The sequence below is a fragment of the Pelobates fuscus genome, chromosome 2 (genome assembly GCF_036172605.1).
Source record: "Pelobates fuscus isolate aPelFus1 chromosome 2, aPelFus1.pri, whole genome shotgun sequence".
Classification (NCBI taxonomy): Eukaryota; Metazoa; Chordata; class Amphibia; order Anura; family Pelobatidae; genus Pelobates; species Pelobates fuscus.
The window spans coordinates 267,283,500-267,303,955 of record NC_086318.1 but is presented as its reverse complement, the minus strand read 5'-3'; the positions used below and the strand labels follow the sequence as shown (position 1 = coordinate 267,303,955).

The 20,456-nt window shown below is 42.4% G+C and overlaps 1 protein-coding gene across 4 annotated transcripts in view; it reads right to left on the bottom strand.

Moving 5' to 3' along the window:
• The window catches only part of LYST (lysosomal trafficking regulator), a 710,683-nt gene that overhangs the window by 206,674 nt on the left and 483,553 nt on the right, over nucleotides 1-20,456 (bottom strand). For all 4 annotated transcript variants that reach the window (XM_063443375.1, XM_063443377.1, XM_063443378.1 and 1 more), the window contains 4 exons: nucleotides 13,360-13,456; nucleotides 4,779-4,840; nucleotides 1,513-1,568; nucleotides 195-347 (listed from right to left, as the gene is read on the bottom strand). In XM_063443375.1, the coding sequence (XP_063299445.1) occupies nucleotides 195-347; nucleotides 1,513-1,568; nucleotides 4,779-4,840; nucleotides 13,360-13,456 (368 nt within the window). The remainder of the gene's footprint in view (nucleotides 1-194; nucleotides 348-1,512; nucleotides 1,569-4,778; nucleotides 4,841-13,359; nucleotides 13,457-20,456) is intronic.

Genomic DNA, 20,456 nt, shown 5'->3' with positions numbered 1-20,456 from the left:
TGATGATATAAGCATTGGCGAGTCCCATGTGGTGATGGAGAAAACGTAAAAAAAAAAACTACCTTTTTATTCCACAGAGAGGGGGGCCAGTCACCTAAACCTCTATTTCTATAAAGCAAACTACCCCATACAAAACAGCTACATACTAATTGAAATTCAACTGCATAACGTGTCAAAGAATATATACTACTTACTTTTGTGTTGTCAAAAGCCAATAATAAGGTTCTTCCATTTGTTAAAAATATTTCTACAGCATTATCTCGCAACTGCCACCAACGTTTGTGGACTTCTTTGATTTCTTCATATGTCCAGGAAAAAGATGCAGCTTCTGTTTCTCCATTTAGAGACTAAAATGAATATAGGGAAGAGATATTACAGTCAATGTATGATCATGGATTTCTGCCTTAAGGGTTATTGCAAAGATGACAATCATTTCACTGATTTGAAGTGGCTATGATGCTTGGAGTCTGTAAATGCATGGTTTCAGTATGAATTTTGTAATTCCACCTTCATTAGCATCATAAACAAGCCCAGACCGCTTGTGCATTTTCTCTGTACGTGCAGCTAATGTTAAGTTTGTGCACATTAGATGTCTATGATGAGCATGCATGCCATGCTGGTGACAGACAACCAATGATGACATGGCCCCCTCTCTGAAACGTTCCCCTCTCCCTCATGAGGGGGAGATGTAACCAGAGGTGGTTTGGTAGTTCTGCAGGTAGAACTCGGCCTCTGCGTGGGATTCCAGTTAAGTTTATGTTTTCTTTATTATTATTATTAATGTTTAACAGGGGGATCACACCAGCAAAAGGTTACTCCTTCCAATAAATACCGTAGTATTTTCTTAAAGCAATGTTTTTGTTTGGAGTAACCATTTAAAAGTTTATTTTCAATCATTGTGTCTCCTTACCACAAAAATACCTGTCACTTTCCTAATCTAACATATAATATTGCACTATTAATTAATATTATTGCCATGTTCTAACAATGCAGCACTGTAAAACAGACACATATACAGTTTACATAAACAGTAGTTATATTTCATGATAGCAAAACTTTACCCCTACTGAGAGACATGCGAGGGCCTGCACCACTCCTATCAATGGCCAACGGCCATGATAACCACGTTCCCTTACCCAATAGTACAAGTGCCCGAGTTGAGCCTACAGCCTCAATATCCCTAAGCAGAGCACATAATGCTGTCTACTAGCCCCTCAGGGAAGCCACACGCCTTACCGGTCACTAGCACGAGGGAGCAATGCAGGGCTTTATCTATTAAAAATCGGGTGGCAAAGTTTCTGTGCAAATACAACTGTTATATGATGACTAATTCAAATGTATTTCATACATGTTATTTCACTTTTGTTTCGCACATACTGTACTACGTGTTTAACTTTCGTATACCCACAAAAATAAAGAATTAAAAAAAACCAAAAAAAACAACTTTACCGTAAATGATCAAACACTGGAAAATATATATTTAATTAGGGGAACTACTAAAATACTACTCACAATAGATTCCACTGTGTCAGCCGCTTTGTCTTCAAGAAAGTACATCCCTGTTTTACCTAAAATTAAGAAACACTGTATTTTAAATTGACATGCAAGTTATACAGCATTTCAACAGGTACAATAAAGTAGACTTTGGAGATGTTATTTTCTCGTCGAAAATACACACACATATATATATATATATATATATATATTTTTTTTTTTTTTTTTTGTCTGAACACACATTATCTATTTATTTAATAACATTCTTTATTTTTGCACTGACAGACATGCAAAAGTATGACGTATCATGCTTATGCAAAAGCTAAAACATAGTTGTGGTATCTTGTGGGTTACAGAAAGGAAAGTTGTGTCGTTAGTACAATGGTCATCTTACAAACATTGATCAACAGTTTGCAGTTTTATCAGGGTTTTTTTTTCTTTTCTCATTCAACATCAACTATATGCAATGGCAGTACCTCGAGGAGATGACTGCATTGGCTGGTAACATTTAACAGATGTATTCTCGAAAACAGGTGTATCACAATGACAAGTGATTATGTTACATTCCTTCATTACTTTATTATTACATCAGGCATTCTATTGAGCTTTTATCAATTTATGACATTTAGCTGAAGCGATCTATACACATTAGTCAAATTTCTGCCATTCCCTGCCGGGTTGCAAGTCTATAGTACTTGCGGGAATAGATAGTAGCAAGAAAAGAGAGAATACCGGAAAAGGAAAAAAAAAGAAGAGAGATATGTGATCTCCTAGTTGGCCAAGTCCAGGATCATATCAATCCTTTCTGTGTGTCTTAGTGGCCTTTGTCGTGAATTTTAGCCTTGGCCAGACACCCTTCTGTTAGTGGTGCCGCTGCCACACATCAGGGTTCTGTTGTGTCTATGTCAGTGTGATTGTATCCCAATTGTTCGTGCTGAGAGTTGCTAGTGCGGATGCCGCCTGGTGTGGTTTCCTTTAGTTCTCTGTCCATGTCCACTTTTGTGCCAACACTCTACGAGCTGCTAGATTAATCGTGTTAAGGAGTTTTGTTAGTGTTTGGTGAGACTCTTTGCGGGTCTTGATAGCAGGCATGCCAATGGGTCTAGGGCCATTTTCCTCTGTAGGATCTGTGAGCTTAATTCCACTATTTTGTGCCAGTATCCCGCCACCTGCGGGCACAACCACCACATGTGTATATAAGTGCCCCATTCTGCCGCATAGGTGCCAGCAGTCGCCTGAGGGGTTCAGTTTAATTTTCTTTCTGTTTAACCAGGGTTGTGTACCATCTGAATATTGTTTTGTATGATTGCTCCTGGAGCGTTACACATATTGTAGTTTTGGTGCGTGCTTCCCAAATGTCTTGCCACTCTGTTCCCTCCAAGACCTCCCATTGGTCAGTATATCGTAGGGGTAGTGTCCCCTCTTTGTCAGTAGCTGTGCTAAGGTGATTGTATAGTAGCATATTAAGTTTGGTTTGTGTGGTTTCGTTATAGAATATTTTTTCAAAGAAAGTCATTGGTGCCGTAGCCACTTCCTTGACTTCAGCTCTCTGTGCGAAGTCTTAGATTTGTAAGTATCTAAAGTAGTCTCGTGTTCGGAGTGTGACTTGGGTGTTCAGGTGTGCATATGTAACTATGTCTTGATCGACATATAGGTGGACATATCACTGTAGCCCTGTGGCCAAACCGGTCTAGTAGGAGCGTTAAGTGGTGCAGAGAGTCTAGTGCGTTTCGGAGGGTTAATAGGACATAGTCATCATAAGCGGACACCGTGAATGGCTTTCCCAGCATCTCCATCCCCTAGATGTGTGGGTGCTGCCTGATAGCCTGTAGGAGTGGCCCCATCGTCAGGGGAAATAGCAGGGGGAGTAAGGGGCACCTCTATCTAGTTCCGTTTCCGAGGGAGAACGGTGTTCTCTTTGCTCCTGTTATGAGCATCTGTGCACATTTGTATAGCGCCTGTATTGCTATCACAAAAGGCTCAGGGAACCCCTAGAAGTGGAGCACGTTGAACAGGTACGGCCACATCACCTTGTAAAATGCCTTCTCTGCGTCTAAAGAGAACGCTAGAGAAGGCGCCTTGGATTCTGCCATGTACCATAATATGTCCACCCCCCGTCGGGTGTTCTCATATAGATGTCGCCCAGGTATGAAGCAAACCTGGTCTGGGTGGATCAGGTGCGGAAGCAGGGGTGTGAGTTTGCAAGCTAGTATTTTTGCAAATATTTTAAGGTCCGTGTTGATGAGTGATATTGGTCTGTAGCTAGGAGCTAGTGTGCCATCCTTGTCCGGTTTTGGTAGGAGAATTACCGTATATACTAGAGTATAAGCCGACCCGAATATAAGCCGAGGCCTAATTTTACCCCAAAAAACTGGAAACACGTATTGACTCGAGTATAAGACTAGGGTGGGAAATGCAGCAGCTACTGGTAAATTTCTAAATAAAATTAGATCCTAAAAAAATGATATTAATTGAATATGTATTTACAGTGTGTGTATATAATGAATGCACTGTGTGTGTATGAATGCAGTGTGTGTGTGTGTATATGAGTGCAGCGTGTGTGTGTATATGAGTGCAGTGTGTGTGTGTATGAGTGCAGCGTGTGTGTGAGTGCAGCGTGTGTGTGTGTGTGTTGCAGAGCCTTGGTGGGGGGTGGGCAATTTTATTATTTTTTTTAATTATTTTAATATTTTTTTTATTATTATTTTTATTTCATTTAAATATTATTTTTTATTATTTAATTTTTTTTCGTCCCCCCTCCCTGCTTGATACATGGCAGGGAGGGGGGCTCTCACACCCTGGTGGTCCAGTGGATGGTCTCTGTGTAGGGGGGAGGGAGGGGGGCTGGCAGGGAGGTCTTACTTACCTCTCCTGCAGCTCCTGTCAGCTCCCTCCTCCTCTGCGCCGGTCCGTTCAGCACCTCTGTCAGCTCACAGTGTATGTCTCGCGAGAGCCGCACTATGACCCCGCGGCTCTCGCGAGACTTACAATGGAAGCTGACAGGAGCTGCAACAGAGGTAAGCGTTCGCTGCCAGCCCCCACAGCCCCATTGTCTGTATGATGGCAATGTAAAATGCCATAATACAGACAATCGACTTGAGTATAAGCCGAGTTGGGTTTTTTCAGCACAAAAAAATGTGCTGAAAAACTCGGCTTATACTAGAGTATACACGGTATTAGGATTTGTATACACATACAACTTTAAATAAACAAATGAAAAAAACAATGAATAACCAAGCACATATTGAAGAAAGTGTCAAAAAAAATAAAAAATAAGTACCTACCAAGTAATATTTCTCCTACGGTTTCTCTTGCTGGTGCTACATTGATGCATCTTCTGTTGACTCTAAAGTAAATTGAATTAAAGACAGAATCATTATCACATTATTACACATACACCCTGTTCCAAATTAGTATGCAAATTATATTTAAGTGTCACAAAGATTTAAATATTTTGTTTTTTTTCAGTTTAACTCATGGATGGAATTGTGTCTCAGGGCTCTTTTGATCACTGAAAACAATCTCATAAACCTGTGATAATTAGATTGCCAGGTGAGCCCAATTTAAGGAAAAACTACTAAAGGAGGGTGTTCCACATTATTAAGAAGAGCACCATTTTAATGCAATATGGGGGAGAAAAAGGATCTCTCTGCTGTCAAAAAGAGTGAAATAGTTCAATGCCTTGGACGAGGAATGAAAACATTAGATATTTCACGAAAACTTAAGCGTGATCATCGCACTATTAAGAGATTTGTGGCTCATTCAGAGCACAGACAGGTTTGTGCAGATAAAGGCACATTGAGGAAGATTTCTGCCAGATCCATGCATCGGATCAAGAGAGCAGCTGCTAAAATACCATTACATAGCAGCAAACAGATATTTGAAGCTGCTGGTGCCTCTGGAGTCCCACGGACATCACATAAGGTGTACGGTCCTCCCGAGTCTTGCAACTGTGCATAAGCCTTCTATTCGGACACCACTAACCAATGCTCACAAGCAGAAACGGCTGCATTGGGCAGAAAATACATAAAGACTAATTTTCAAACAGTCCTGTTCACTGATGAGTGCAGTGCAACCCTGGATGGTCCAGATGGATGGAGTAGCGGATGGTTGGTGGACGGCCACCCTGTTCCAACAAGGCTGCGACGTCAGCAAGGCGGTGGTGGAGTCATGTTTTGGGCCTCTGCAAAGTATGTGGAGCTTCTGACTGACCACTTTCTTCCCTGGTACAGATGGAAGATCTATGCTTTCCGTAATAAAATCATCTTCATGCATGACAATGCACCATCTCATGCTGCAAAGAACACCTCTGCATCAGTGGCTGCTATGGGGATTAAAGGAGAGAAAGTCATGGTATGGCCTCCATCCTCCCCTGACCTCAATCCTACTGAGAACCTTTGGAGCATCCTCAAGCAAAATATCTATGAGGGTGGGAGGCAGTTTACATCCAAACAGCAGCTCTGGCAGGCTATTCAGACATCTTGCAAACAAATTCAAGCAGAAACTGTCCAAAAACTCACAAGTTCAATGGATGCAAGACTTGTGAAGCTGCTATCAATTAAGGGGTCCTATGTTAAATAGGAACATGACCTGTTAAAATGTTTAAAAAGTTAAAATGTTGTTATGAGTTTGATTGAAATAGCTTTTGATTTCAGTAAATATGCTACAAACACAACAAATGACAAAAAAATATAATTTGCATAATTATTTGGAACAGGGTGTATTCAGGATTATGATAAAAAAGAAAATCAATTATTTTCTGTTAAAAGATAAGGCACTGAGGGGGCGTGGCGAACAGAGGCGCGAAGCAGACGTCTATTCCGAAAAATAAAGTCACATACAGACGTCTATTCCGAGAAATAAAGTCACTTACAGCAGATTTCCGCATCAGGACATTACCCCCCCACTCACAGAGACAATGGAGCACAAAAATAAGAAAAATCATCATCCAGAGGCTCCCTGTCAGACAGACATTTGGCTCTTCTTTGAGAGCCCGCAAGCGCAACAGCAGCCCAAAATGGCGCCAGAGCCATGAGGTGCACCAGAGCTATCAGAGGCCTCAATGGAAGAGGAAGACCCTCTTACCTCCCCCCGCTACGGGACAAAGACCCCCACCTCAGCATCAAGCAAAGATGAGGCACCCTCGACGAAGGGAGACATCAAGAGGCTCCTGTCAGGGTACCTGAAGCCTCTACCTCCGAAAGAGGTAGAGACTTAGTAGTTTACTCCTCCAGCAGGTCGGCTTCCTCCATCCCTCGCGGCTCCCCTAGACACTCTCACGCTGGCCGCGAGGGATCTGTCTCATTTTATGACGTCACGCACGCTGCCCGACGTCATGACGTCAGTCCGGACCGATCTGTCACTCAAGTGACTGGAAGCCACTCAGGACTCGTCGGAGGCGGGCATACTCACTGTAACCAGGGTATTTAAACCTGTTTCTCCCATTCACTCATTGCCCTGTCGTGGTTCTAGCCTGTCCAGTCACACAGTGCTCTGGCGATTTCAGTTATTCCTTTGGTTCCGACCCGGCTAGTTTGTCTTACTCTGTTTCCCTCTGGTATCCTTGACCCGGCTTGTTCCTCGCTCACCTGTCCTCTTGTTCCCTCGACCTCGGCTTGTTTCTGACCATTCTCTTTACTCTCCGTACGTTAGTCCGGCCATTCTAAGGTCCGGTATACGTACCCTGTCCTGTTTGTACTTTGCGTGTTGGATCCCTGTCCCGATCCTGACATTACGACAGGGCCAATGGATCCTGCAGGTACAAACAGTCAGGTTGGTCCCTCTGATTCCAGGTTTGACGCCATGGAACACAGAATGGACCAGATGGCACTAGCCCTACAGGCGCTATTATCTCGTGCCAATAACCCACCTGAGGAGATCCGTACTACTTCCATCTCTCCTGTAAGTTCTGGTCTAGAGGTAGCCACTGTAGGTGCCTCTTCCCGTATTACCCCACCTGTACGTTATGGTGGTTCACCGGAGAAGTGTCGTGGTTTTTTGAACCAGATTAGTATCCACTTCGAACTACAACCTCGCTCCTATCCCACAGATAGGGCGAAAGTTGGATTTATTATCACCCTACTCATTGAGAAAGCTCTGAGATGGGCCAACCCACTATGGGAGAATGATAACCCATTGGTATATAATTATAATGCCTTTGTAGCTGCATTTAGAAGAACTTTTGACCCTCCTGGTAGGAAGGTTAATGCAGCCAGATTACTGTTGCGCCTGAGACAGGAGAATCGAACACTTGTGGATTATGCACTAGAGTTCAGGTCTCTGGCGGCAGAAGTCAAGTGGAATGAGCAGGCTTATATAGATGTATTTTTGAACGGGCTATCAGATATTATCCTTGATGAGGTTGCTACTAGGGAGCTTCCTGAGAATTTAGAGGACTTAATTTCGTTCATTTCTCGTATTGATGAGCGTTTAAGAGAGAGACAGAACACTAGAGAGAGGAACTTCAGACCTGCCTTTAAATTAGCCCCTACATTTCAAAGTCCTGATTCCAATACCTCACTGTATCCTGAACCTATGCAGATAGGCAATACTCTGAAGAGGAGAGGCAGTACAGGAGAAGGGAGGGTTTATGTATGTATTGTGGAGCCAGAGGTCATTTGCGTCTGAATTGTCCTACTCGCTCGGGAAACGCCCGCACCTAAGTTTCTCTAGAGGACAGGCCTTGGGTGTTTCTATTTTGTCCTCTACGCATAATTATAAAGATCACAGGCTTCTGCTACCAATTTCTTTAACGTGGGAGAAGGGAATGCTAAAGACCATGGCCTTGATAGATTCCGGAGCTGCTGAGAATTTTATCGACCAAGTCTTTGCTACTAAACACACTATCCCATCCCAGTTAAGGGATACACCCTTGGCCGTTGAGGCCATAGATGGTAGACCTTTACTTGAGCCTGTTATCTCTCGTGAGACTATACCCATTAACTTAACTATTGGTATCTTACACGAGGATAACTTATCACTTATGCTCATTTCATCTCCTTCTGTTCCCATAGTCCTGGGCTACCCATGGTTAAAGAGACATAACCCTATTATTGATTGGGAATTAGGGGAGATAATCTCATGGGGCCAGGGTTGTCAGGAGAGGTGTTTACGCAGGGTGTCTCCATTGGCTATGATTAACACACCAGATAGTTCTACCCAGTCTACAGGGAGACAGATACCTCCTCTGTACATAGACTTAAAAGCAGTGTTCGATAAGAAGAACGCTGATACACTACCCCCACACAGGACCTTTGATTGTAAAATTAATCTTTTGCCCGGCACCATGCCCCCCAGGGGTAATGTATATCCTCTATCCATTAAAGAGAATTCTGTTTTAGAGGAGTATATTCAGGAGAATTTAGACAAGGGATTCATTAGGAGATCCTCTTCTCCCGCCGGGGCTGGATTTTTTTTTGTTAAAAAGAAGGATGGCTCACTCAGACCATGTATTGATTACCGAGGTTTGAATAAAATAACCATTAGGAATGCCTATCCGATCCCCTTGATTACCGAGCTCTTTGATCGGCTAAAAGGTTCTAAGATTTTCACCAAGTTGGACCTCAGAGGGGCATATAACTTGGTGAGAATTCAACAAGGTCACGAGTGGAAGACTGCGTTTAATACCCGCTACGGGCATTATGAGTACACGGTCATGCCTTTTGGCCTTTGTAACGCACCGGCAGTATTCCAGGATCTGATTAACGAAGTTCTTAGGGAATTTCAACAGGATTGTGTTATTGTATACCTGGATGACATTCTCATACACTCTAGAGAGATTGAGACCCACCATAGACAAGTCAGAAAGGTATTACACAAACTTCTACAACACGGCTTATACTGCAAATTGGAGAAATGCAGCTTTGACCAGACCCAGATAGATTTTCTTGGGTACGTGATTTCTGGGGAAGGCTTTAAGATGGATCCTGACAAACTCCAGTCTATTCTAGATTGGCCATTGCCTAAGGGACTCAAGGCTATCCAGAGGTTTATTGGGTTCTCCAATTATTATAGGCGCTTCATTAAGGGTTACTCTTCTATTATTGCACCTATTACCAATATGACCAAACAAGGGGCTGATACTAAGACTTGGTCTACTGAAGCTCTCGTTGCTTTCAAAAATCTCAAAGAACTTTTTGCTTCTGCTCCAATATTAGTCCATCCTGATACGTCCTTGCCGTTCCTACTTGAGGTCGATGCCTCTGAGACAGGAGTAGGTGCCGTTCTCTCACAAAGGTTGGGGGTGGATAAACCGTTACATCCTTGTGGTTTTTTTTCCAAGAAACTTTCTGGGCCTGAAAGCAGGTATGACATCGGAGACAGGGAATTGTTAGCAGTCATTAAAGCCTTGAAAGAGTGGAGACATCTATTGGAGGGCACCTTACATCCGGTTACTATTTTGACGGACCACAAGAACTTGTCCTATATTGGGAGGCTAAGCGTTTGTCCTCTAGGCAAGCTCGTTGGTCCTTATTCCTGACTCATTTCAATTATGTGCTTACTTACAGACCTGGCTCTAAGAACTCTAAGGCCGATGCTTTGTCTCGACAATATGAACCTTTCACTGTATCTGAACCGATTCTTTCTTCTATAGTTCCTAAATGCAAGATTGTTGCTAATACGAATCTCAGGATTCATTCCCCGTTACTGGCCGAGATCATTAAGCTGCAACATCTAGCACCTAAACAGACTCCTGAGGGTCGACATTTCGTTCCTCCTACTCTTCAACTGGAGCTGTTGCAATGTTTCCATAACAGCAAGATGGCGGGACATCCTGGTATCCGCAAGACGTATGCTTTGATTTCTAAAGACTTCTGGTGGCCTGCTTTACGTAAAGATACTAAAGATTTCATCACTGCGTGTGAAGTGTGTACTAAGACCAAACAACCTCATACGCTCCCAAGTGGATTCCTGCATCCCTTAGAGGTACCAGAGAAACCATGGTCTTGTTTGGCCATGGACTTTATTGTCGATCTACCTATCTCTAAAAAACAGACTGTTATCCTCACCGTGGTTGACAGATTCACCAAGATGGCCCACTTCATTCCCTTGCCTAAACTTCCATCCTCCCCAGAGTTGGCAGAGATATTCGCGAGGGAGATTTTTCGCTTACATGGGATACCTTCCCAAATCGTATCTGACAGAGGGTCCCGATTTGTTTCCCGTTTTTGGAGATCCTTTTGTTCTCAACTAGGTATTAAATTAAAATTCTCTTCTGCCTATCATCCCCAGTCTAACGGAGCTGCTGAACGTACTAACCAAAAGATTGAGCAATATCTACGTTGTTTTGTTTCCGAACACCAGGACGATTGGGTCGGTTTGATTCCTTGGGCGGAGTTTGCGCACAACAATCTCGTTTGTGACTCTACTCATTCAAGCCCCTTCTTCATGAACTATGGCTTTCATCCATCTATTCTTCCCGCGGTTTCTCCTTCCCAAGGTGTACCGTCGGTTGATGTACATGTTGCCAATTTGAGGAAGTTGTGGGATCAGACTCGACAAATTCTTCTACACAATTCTATGCTGGTTAAGAAACACGCCGATAAACGTAGAAGGGCGGCTCCGATTTTCGTTCCAGGCGATAGAGTATGGTTAAGCACTAGGAATATTCGGCTTAAAGTTCCTTCCATGAAATTCGCTCCTCGATATATTGGTCCTTACAGGATCTTGACTCGAATTAACCCAGTGGCGTATCGTCTAGCTCTCCCAGCTGCCTTACGCATCCCTAACTCCTTTCACGTTTCATTGTTGAAACCCCTAGTCTGTAACAGATTCTCCTCCACGATCGCCCCTCCTCGCTCTGTTCAGGTGGAGGGTCAGGAGGAGTATGAGGTTAACTCCATCATTGATTCTCGTATCTCTCGGGGGAGAGTACAATATTTGGTCGACTGGAAGGGATATGGTCCTGAGGAGAGAAGTTGGGTACCACAAGAGGATGTTCATGCTCCTCACCTTCGCAGGGCGTTTCACTCACGCTTTCTGTCTCGTCCCGGTTCCTTCCGCCCGGTGGGCGTATCTGAGAGGGGGGGTACTGTCAGGGTACCTGAAGCCTCTACCTCCGAAAGAGGTAGAGACTTAGTAGTTTACTCCTCCAGCAGGTCGGCTTCCTCCATCCCTCGCGGCTCCCCTAGACACTCTCACGCCGGCCGCGAGGGATCCGTCTCATTTTATGACGTCACACACGCTGCCCGACGTCATGACGTCAGTCCGGACCGATCTGTCACTCAAGTGACTGGAAGCCACTCAGGACTCGTCAGAGGCGGGCATACTCACTGTAACCAGGGTATTTAAACCTGTTTCTCCCATTCACTCATTGCCCTGTCGTGGTTCTAGCCTGTCTAGTCACACAGTGCTCTGGCGATTTCAGTTATTCCTTTGGTTCCGACCCGGCTAGTTTGTCTTACTCTGTTTCCCTCTGGTATCCTTGACCCGGCTTGTTCCTCGCTCACCTGTCCTCTCGTTCCCTCGACCTCGGCTTGTTTCTGACCATTCTCTTTACTCTCCGTACGTTAGTCCGGCCATTCTAAGGTCCGGTATACGTACCCTGTCCTGTTTGTACTTTGCGTGTTGGATCCCTGTCCCGATCCTGACAGCTCCTAATTGACCTACGGAGGGCCTGGCAGGAGGACCTTCAAATAGCACATGCCAAAATTGGAGAAGTGCATAAAAAGGTAAAGGAGCTGGAGGGGAGGGAGGCTCACAGGACTAAGCCACAGATGCAAGCCATATGCAAGCCACAGATGTCAAAGTAGAGGGACTGGCCGCCCAAGTTCATCACCTCCACAGAGTAGTGACCACATTGGAATTACGTCATAGAAAGAAAAACATACGCCTTAGGGGCATACCTGAACAGATATCCACAGAGACACTGCCTAAGTACCTAAAAGAGTTGTTTGGACATTATGGACAACCCCTGAACAACCCACGATTAAATCCGTGTTTAGAGTACGGAAATCAGTCGCAGCCCCACACGGCACATCTAGAGAATCTATTGCAGTGATAAGGAATATCTCAGGGAGAACGGCGATTCTAAACCGCTCACGGGAGATAGGGACCATACAATACAAGTGTCATGCAGTAGTCATACATGCAGAGATCCCATTTGCGGTTCTGGTAGAGAAGAGGAAGCTGGCCCCAATGGCTAGACACCTAAGAGACAACTCCGTGAAAAAACGATGCGGAATAGAGGGGTCCCTAGAGGAGAGGAGACCATAATGTTAACATCTGCAGATGACCGAGAGCCACTACTGCAAGCCCTGGGATTGGCTGATGACCAGCGAGGAGCTCCCACAGAGCCAACAACCACAAACTAGGCCGGAGAAAAGAGAGACACTCATAAGCATACCCAACCGCTACAGGGCACACATAAGAAAAGCATCGGCACTTCGAGACCACTGGCCAGCCCAAACCACATTAAATGCATTATTTGAGGCGCATTGAACCAATATGGGCCATGGTCTGGCAACCCAATCACCTCCCGCTCGGAGACATGGACTAAGCCCACCTACAAAGACCCCACTGTACCCAGAAACCAAGTTCTCCCCAGCTGACTAATCCGGGGCTCCCAAGCAGCAGACTTACAATGTTACGTTACCTGCACTTATGATACAACTCTTTCTTTCTCTATTCTTTCCCATATGTTGGCACTAAACGTTATTGTTCAAAAGCTGTGTACAGTACACAAGGCTTATAATGTTGTACTTAACTTAATACAAATTATAAATTGAAAAAAGTTAAGACACTGCAGGCTAGTTTATTTAATATGCCATTACAGAACACAACCGAAAAAAAAAATAAAAAAAAATAACCCTCTCACACACTTTGCTCTCTAATATCAAGAACGAGTAACTGTCTCATAATATTTACCGTATGCGTTCACTTGCTGCTTTATCTTTCACAGTTGATGAATATGAGGAATGCGTTCGGTCTTCCAAAAGATATGAGAGTGGTGGTATTACGGTTTCTGTTGTGAAAGGGAATTAAATTAAAATAAATAAATAAATAAATAAAAACTATATGAAATGTACACAGCTAATCTAGTTTCTGTTGTATAAAGTTATATGTACAGTTGTATATTGTATATACATTGTATATATTCTCAATCACTGAGGAAATTAAGTGAAGATGTCACATAAAATCCCTTGCATTTCTAACACTGACCTGCTATGTCTAACATAGGCATTTGTGACCACATAACTACTGCTAGAGCAGTTAGTTTCCTTTTAAGGGCTTAGTGTAAGCACCATACTGGCACCCAATTAAACATAGTTCACTCAACATTTTTTTTTTTTTTTAACTTCAGTTCAGAGAATAAATATGTTTTCATATATCATTGTTATTGTTTTGTAAGTAATACAAAAGAGTAAGTAATACACAAGTAAGGAGTACAAGTATAAGTACAAGGCGTCACAACTAGGCTATAAGTGCACACAAGAATAAACAAAGTATAGCAGTTCAAAGATAAACACTATATACTTTTAAATTATTTATTTTTTTATAAACCACTAGCATGTATCAAAATATGACCATACTGGTATTCTTTATAACACTTTTCTCACTCTAGTCTTGTTCACATCACTACCACCATAAACACGCATCTCAAACTGGAAAACACATTCTAATACAACATGCCCTGCTCTGTTGCTGTAACTTGTTTGCTGAATGCTGGTGGAGAGTGTTAAAAAAATAGCTCCTCCTCTCTATCCTGGAGATAATTGGGTTAAGTGCTAGAAGTAACTCAATTACCTCCAGGGATAGAGAATATTCTTCATTTTACAGTAACAGCAAAAACACAGAACCTACACATTCAACGTATCCCCAGATAGCTTAGATCTAACCTAACAGCGCTCAGATCCCACACATGCAGTTCAATCGCCATGGAGTTAAAATCTTGTACATCGTGCATTCATCTAAACTGATGGGCCCCATGGGTTTGCTATCTGGTACAGTTCTGTGCGTGCATTGTCAATTTACCGAACAACACAACATTCATGTGAACCTTGAACAGAACGATGAAGGGTCAGTGACTTCAGTGGTGTTCGTGGGAAGCAGTGTCCGAAATCAGTGCCATGAGTTTGTTGACAAACACCGCTGGGCGTTCGACTGTCCAAGATGGCCGCCGCCACGTGTTCGTTCATACAAACGGCGACCACCCAGCCGACCGTTCGAGATTTGGAAGTGTCTGCGGTTAACCACAATGTTAATGAGGTCAGTAAGGTTAACGAGCAGCGCACTTCCCTGCTGGGTGGCCTGCCATTCAGTAGATTATTCGTATTTGGGTGAATGTAACCAGAACCATATGAACAACCGGCACTAACTGAACAAACAGACGAAGCAAGGTGGAATAATAGTAATCCAAAGGAAGAGAGGTCTGCCACATGGGCATTCTCCTTAACAGTTTCAGTGACCACTGTCTAGTGTACTGCATATACACAATAAAGCCCACTAAATCCCTTCCCAAAGTTATAATCACCAAATGGTTATAATCGAGAAATATAATACTGAATCCTAAACGATCTCAAGAACCTATGTAGGCACAGATTATGTATAATCCCAGATCTAGACACTGCAATTTATTTTTTTCAGTACAAGCTTTGAAATTTGCATGCCCTGCTGCATAAAGTGCGAGTAAAAGGGACACATCTGCCTTCGTTAACTGCTGACCTCATTTAAATGTACCAATTTAGAGATTACTTGTGGTCAAAGTTCAAGTGTCCTGGCTCCATAAACTATCACTGTGCCTACAGTCAATGGCAAAACAAATGCACAAAACATACAAAAATGGCAAAGACCGAATATGTCAATGAAAATTTGAACAACAACATATCAAACCCAATAAACTTTTGGAAATTCATATGTAATGTACAAAGCTCCACAATCCACTCCCAACCCTCCACTGTAAAAATGGACAACCAAACCCTGCAACACTCCATAGGTGTAGCAAATGCCTTTAATAAATATTTTGTTGGATGTGTTGCCACCCTGACCAAATGCAGATCTGCACCTCAGAGCATGTGTGTTGCAATCTCTGACCAATCAGAACATTTGCGTGGGTTACCACGGCAACACTCTGACCAGAGCTCGCGTCCAGTGCTCTCCCCCTGGGCAGAATGACTGTAGGATACCACCGGACCACCAGGGAATAAATTACTTAAAAATAAGATAGTAACCCTGTTAAAGAAAACATTAATTGCCTATGTCTTGCCCTGTGCTTAATATCAAATTCATGCTTAAAATCCATTTCAAACAAAGACATTTAATGCTTGGTTCAGCTATCCTGTTTGCACGCACAATTTTACTCTTAAATGCTACATCAGCCACCCAAGTACTGCAAGGACGAGATAAGGAAACTCAGATGTGCAGAGACTGTAGATTGGTCAAACCACATTACTGGGACATCTTCAAAAAGTATAAAGACACAGTTTTAACTGATCGTGGTGTGTGACAGCTGAATTACTTTGAAAGTGCTAAAACTGTCACTTTGCTTTGTCATCCTGTTTGATTGTTCAATAATAATATTTTTTTATTTGGACCAGTTGTTTCACGTGCCTTATTTTCCTCAACATTTTTGGTGCCGAACCTGGGGAGGTGAAAGCGACCAGTAGACAGAATCAAGGTTTGGAACGGAGGACAGGAGAGCAAGTTCTCCCTTCCTCTGATCCCTAAACCCTCTGTCCTCTGTCATAATTACAAACCTTCCAAGAACCTGAAACAACTGTTTTATGTTTTAACATCTTTAGTTATGAATGTGTGAGTATAAAAGAAATATCTACAGGCAAACAGTAGGCGCTATATATTTAGTGATAGTGAATATAAATATTTATTTATTCCAAGTGAAGCAATATTAAAAAAGCTGCACCTTAAAGTGTAAAATAGCTCAAAAAAACACCACTATACATACATTGCAGGGAAAATAAGGTGCGCTATGACTTTAAATAACTTAATAGTGTACAATACAATAATAATTCTTAATATTATTGTTAAAAGTGCATGTGCAATGTGCAACACGTGAAGAAAATGGGGTAGCAAATCCACACTCACAATTTTAACGCCACTGGCGTGGATCACCCCTCAGGGCTATGCAAATATGTAAAACAAACAAAAAAAGACAGAGATCATAGGGTAATATGTCTTTAAAACTAAAAGTATATGTAAGGGGAAATATTCACACTTACAAAAGTAGAGCAGTTAAAGTCTGCTCTAACTATGATGGCAGAAGTCCTCTTATCTCAGGACTCAGAGACCTTTAGTATTCAGGACAGCAGACAAATCCTTCTGAAGCAATTTTAAGATCAGGATCAGCAGAATGCAGAAATAGATTTGTTGAGATAAAATATTTGAAGTTGAGCGCCTCACTGGCAAATTCTCAGTTATTTTCCTTGGGAAATACTTCCTATTTCCCAGTATTTCCCAAGGAAAATAACTGAGAATTTGCCAGTGAGGCGCTCAACTTCAAATATTTTATCTCAACAAATCTATTTCTGCATTCTGCTGATCCTGATCTTAAAATTGCTTCAGAAGGATTTGTCTGCTGTCCTGAATACTAAAGGTCTCTGAGTCCTGAGATAAGAGGACTTCTGCCATCATAGTTAGAGCAGACTTTAACTGCACTACTTTTGTAAGTGTGAATATTTCCCCTTACATATACTTTTAGTTTTAAAGACATATTACCCTACGATCTCTGTCTTTTTTTGTTTGTTTTACATATTTGCATAGCCCTGAGGGGTGATCCACGCCAGTGGCGTTAAAATTGTGAGTGTGGATTTGCTACCCCATTTTCTTCACGTGTTGCACATTGCACATGCACTTTTAACAATAATATTAAGAATTATTATTGTATTGTACACTATTAAGTTATTTAAAGTCATAGCGCACCTTATTTTTCCTGCAATGTATGAATGTGTGAGTGTCAAGATTACAAGTTGATCCAGCACGCAGTACTGTGTCACACCTAGGACTAAGGATAACGTATAACCAGACCTTAGAATGGCCAGACTTAACGTCTCCAAGAATAGTCAAAATACATGCCGAGGTCAGGGACACAGAATCAGACACAAAGATGAGGGAAAGCCAAAATTCAAGGATACCAGATATCAGGGAAGTCAAAACAAAGTCAAATACCGGAAAATCAAGATCAAGAACGCTCTCTCGGATAACCATAGGCATGAAACCACGACAGGGCACTGAGCAAGAGGAGAACTGGGCCTAAATACCCCTCCTGTGGATCCGATTGGCTGTAACCAATTATCAGGTTTCCATTTGCATGACAATTTTTCCTGTCAGGACAGTAATGTTGCTCGGCTCAACTTTTCCTGTCAGGGCAGTAAATTCCATTAACCACATTTTTATGTACGGATGAATACGTGACATTACCCCCCACCTGAAGAACACCCACCGGGCAGGCAGGACCAGGTTTGAAAGGAAACTTGGCGTGAAAATAACACATTTCACGGCCAGCATGGATATCAGAAGCCGAAACCCAAGAACCTCGGAGCAAACTTCATGCTTGGAACCTTCAACCTGATGTTGCGTGAGGATAACCAAACCCGATCACCCACCTGGTAAACTGGATTGGCACTCTGCCATTTATCCGCATGAAACTTCAAGCGAGCAGCTGCAGTTTCAAGAGCGGAGTTAACCTTAGTACAGGTATCACGAATAGAGGTAAGTTGATAATCCAGAGTAGGGATAGTCATATTAGAAAACACAGCAGGGAGAACAGCAGGATGACGACCTGTATTGACGGAAAAAAAACAGACTATGCCGAGATGAGTCATGGGTAGCGTTATTCCTTGCAAATTCGGCCCAGGGCAATAATTCAGCCCAGTTAGACTGTGTACTATTCACAAAGCAAGGTAAATACAGCTTAAGTGATTGGTTAGCTCTTTCAGCCGTACCATTAGTTTGGGGATGGTAAGCAGAGGGAAATGACAATTCAATGCTCAACTGTTTATTGAATGCCCTCCAGAACCATGACACAAATTGGGAACCCCTGTCAGACACAATATTTTGAGGAATACCTTGTAGCCTGACAATATCACGTATACATATGTGCACCAGGTTCTGAGATGATGGCAATTTTTTTTTTTAAGTGGAGTGAAGCGTGCCATTTTGGAAAAACGGTCAACTACCATGAAGATGGTAGTATACACATTGGAACTAGGCAGTTCAACAATGAAATCCATAAATAAATGAGACCCTGGGATACTGAGTGTAGGAAGTGGCTGTAACAATCCACACGGAAGTTTATGAGGAACCTTCAAAACTGCACAGACAGAGCAGGCTTCTACATAATCTTTAATATTCCTCCTGAGTGACTCCCACCAAAATGACCTGGAAATGGCGGATACAGTTTTATTAATACCCGGATGCCCAGCGGTCACACTGACATGGAATATCGTCAGCACCTCTTTCCTGTCAGGCAATAGAATAAACAATTTATCTTGAGGTTTGTTGCAAAGTGCCTGGAGCTGAGCCGCCATGATAGCACGGAGCAAAGGGGACGATAAAGAAAGGACAGTGGATGCAATAATACACTCAGGAGAAATAATAGGGGATGTCTCTTGTTCTAGATCCGATTCAACGTCAAATTGCCTAGACAAGGCGTGAACTTTAACGTTCTTAGAACCGGGTCTGTAGGTGATAATGAAATTAAAGCGAGACAAAAAATAATGACCATCTAGCTTGTCTAGAAGACAGTAATTTGGCATCCCCAGTATATGCCAGGTTCTTGTGATCAGTAATAATCAGAATGGGATCCTTGGAACCCTCCAAAAGATGTTGTCATTCCTTAAGCGCTAGTATGATGGCTAACAGTTCTCTATTACCAATGTCATAGTTACGCTCGGCAGGAGACAACTTTCTGGAGAAGTTACCACAAGGATGCAAAGGGGCATCCTGACACTCTCTATGAGAAAGAACAGCCCCGACCCCTGTCTCAGGTCAAGTAGGAAAGATTTACTAGTGTCAGGATGTCTTAATATGTCAGCAGATGCGAACATTTGTTTAAGCTCAAAAGCCTGTTTAGCTTCTTTAGGCCATATAGTACAATTACCCTCCTTGCATGTCATATTGGTGATGGGGCTATTACCGAAGAGAAACCGTTGATGAATCTCCTGTAAAAGTTAGAGAAACGAATAAACCTCTGTATGGGTTTTAACCCACTGGGTAATGGCCATTGTAGAACGGCCTCTAGTTTGTGAGGATCTATTTGGAAACCAGAGGCAGAACTATTATACCCCGTAAACTGAACCTCATGCTAATCAAATACGCATTTCTCAAGTTTACAATAAAGACCATTTTTAAGCAAAGTTTGTAAAACTTGTTTGACATGATCATGAGGAGTTTGAATGTCGAGGGAATAAATAAGGATATCATCCAGGTATACAAGCACAAAAGAGTAAATATACTCTCTGAGTACATCATTAATGCAGTCTTTAACTAGTTACATAGCTGAAAAGAGACTTGTGTCCATCAAGTTCAGCCTTCCTCACATTTGTGTTTTTTGCTGTTGATCAAAAAGAAGGCAAAAAAAAACAAAAAAAACAATTTGAAGCACAATTTTGCAACAAGCTAGGAAAAAAATGCCTTCTTGGCCCCAGAATGGCAGTCAGATTTATCCTTGGATCGAGCAGTTATTACCCTACATTGAAAGATTTTATCCTTGAATATTCTGTTTTTGCAAGTATGCATCTAGTAGCTGTTTGAACATCTGTATGGACTTTGATAAAACCACTTCTTCAGGCAGAGAATTCAACATCCTGATTGTTCTTACAGTAAAAAAAAAAACCTTTCCTTTGCCTTAGACGAAATCTTCTTTCTTCCAGTCTAAACGCGTGGCCTCGTGTCCTATGTAAAGTCCGGTTTGTGAATAGATTTCAACACAATGGTTTGTATTGGCCCCAAATATATTTGTATAATGTTATCATATCCCCTCTCAGGCGACGTTTTTTCTAAACTAAATA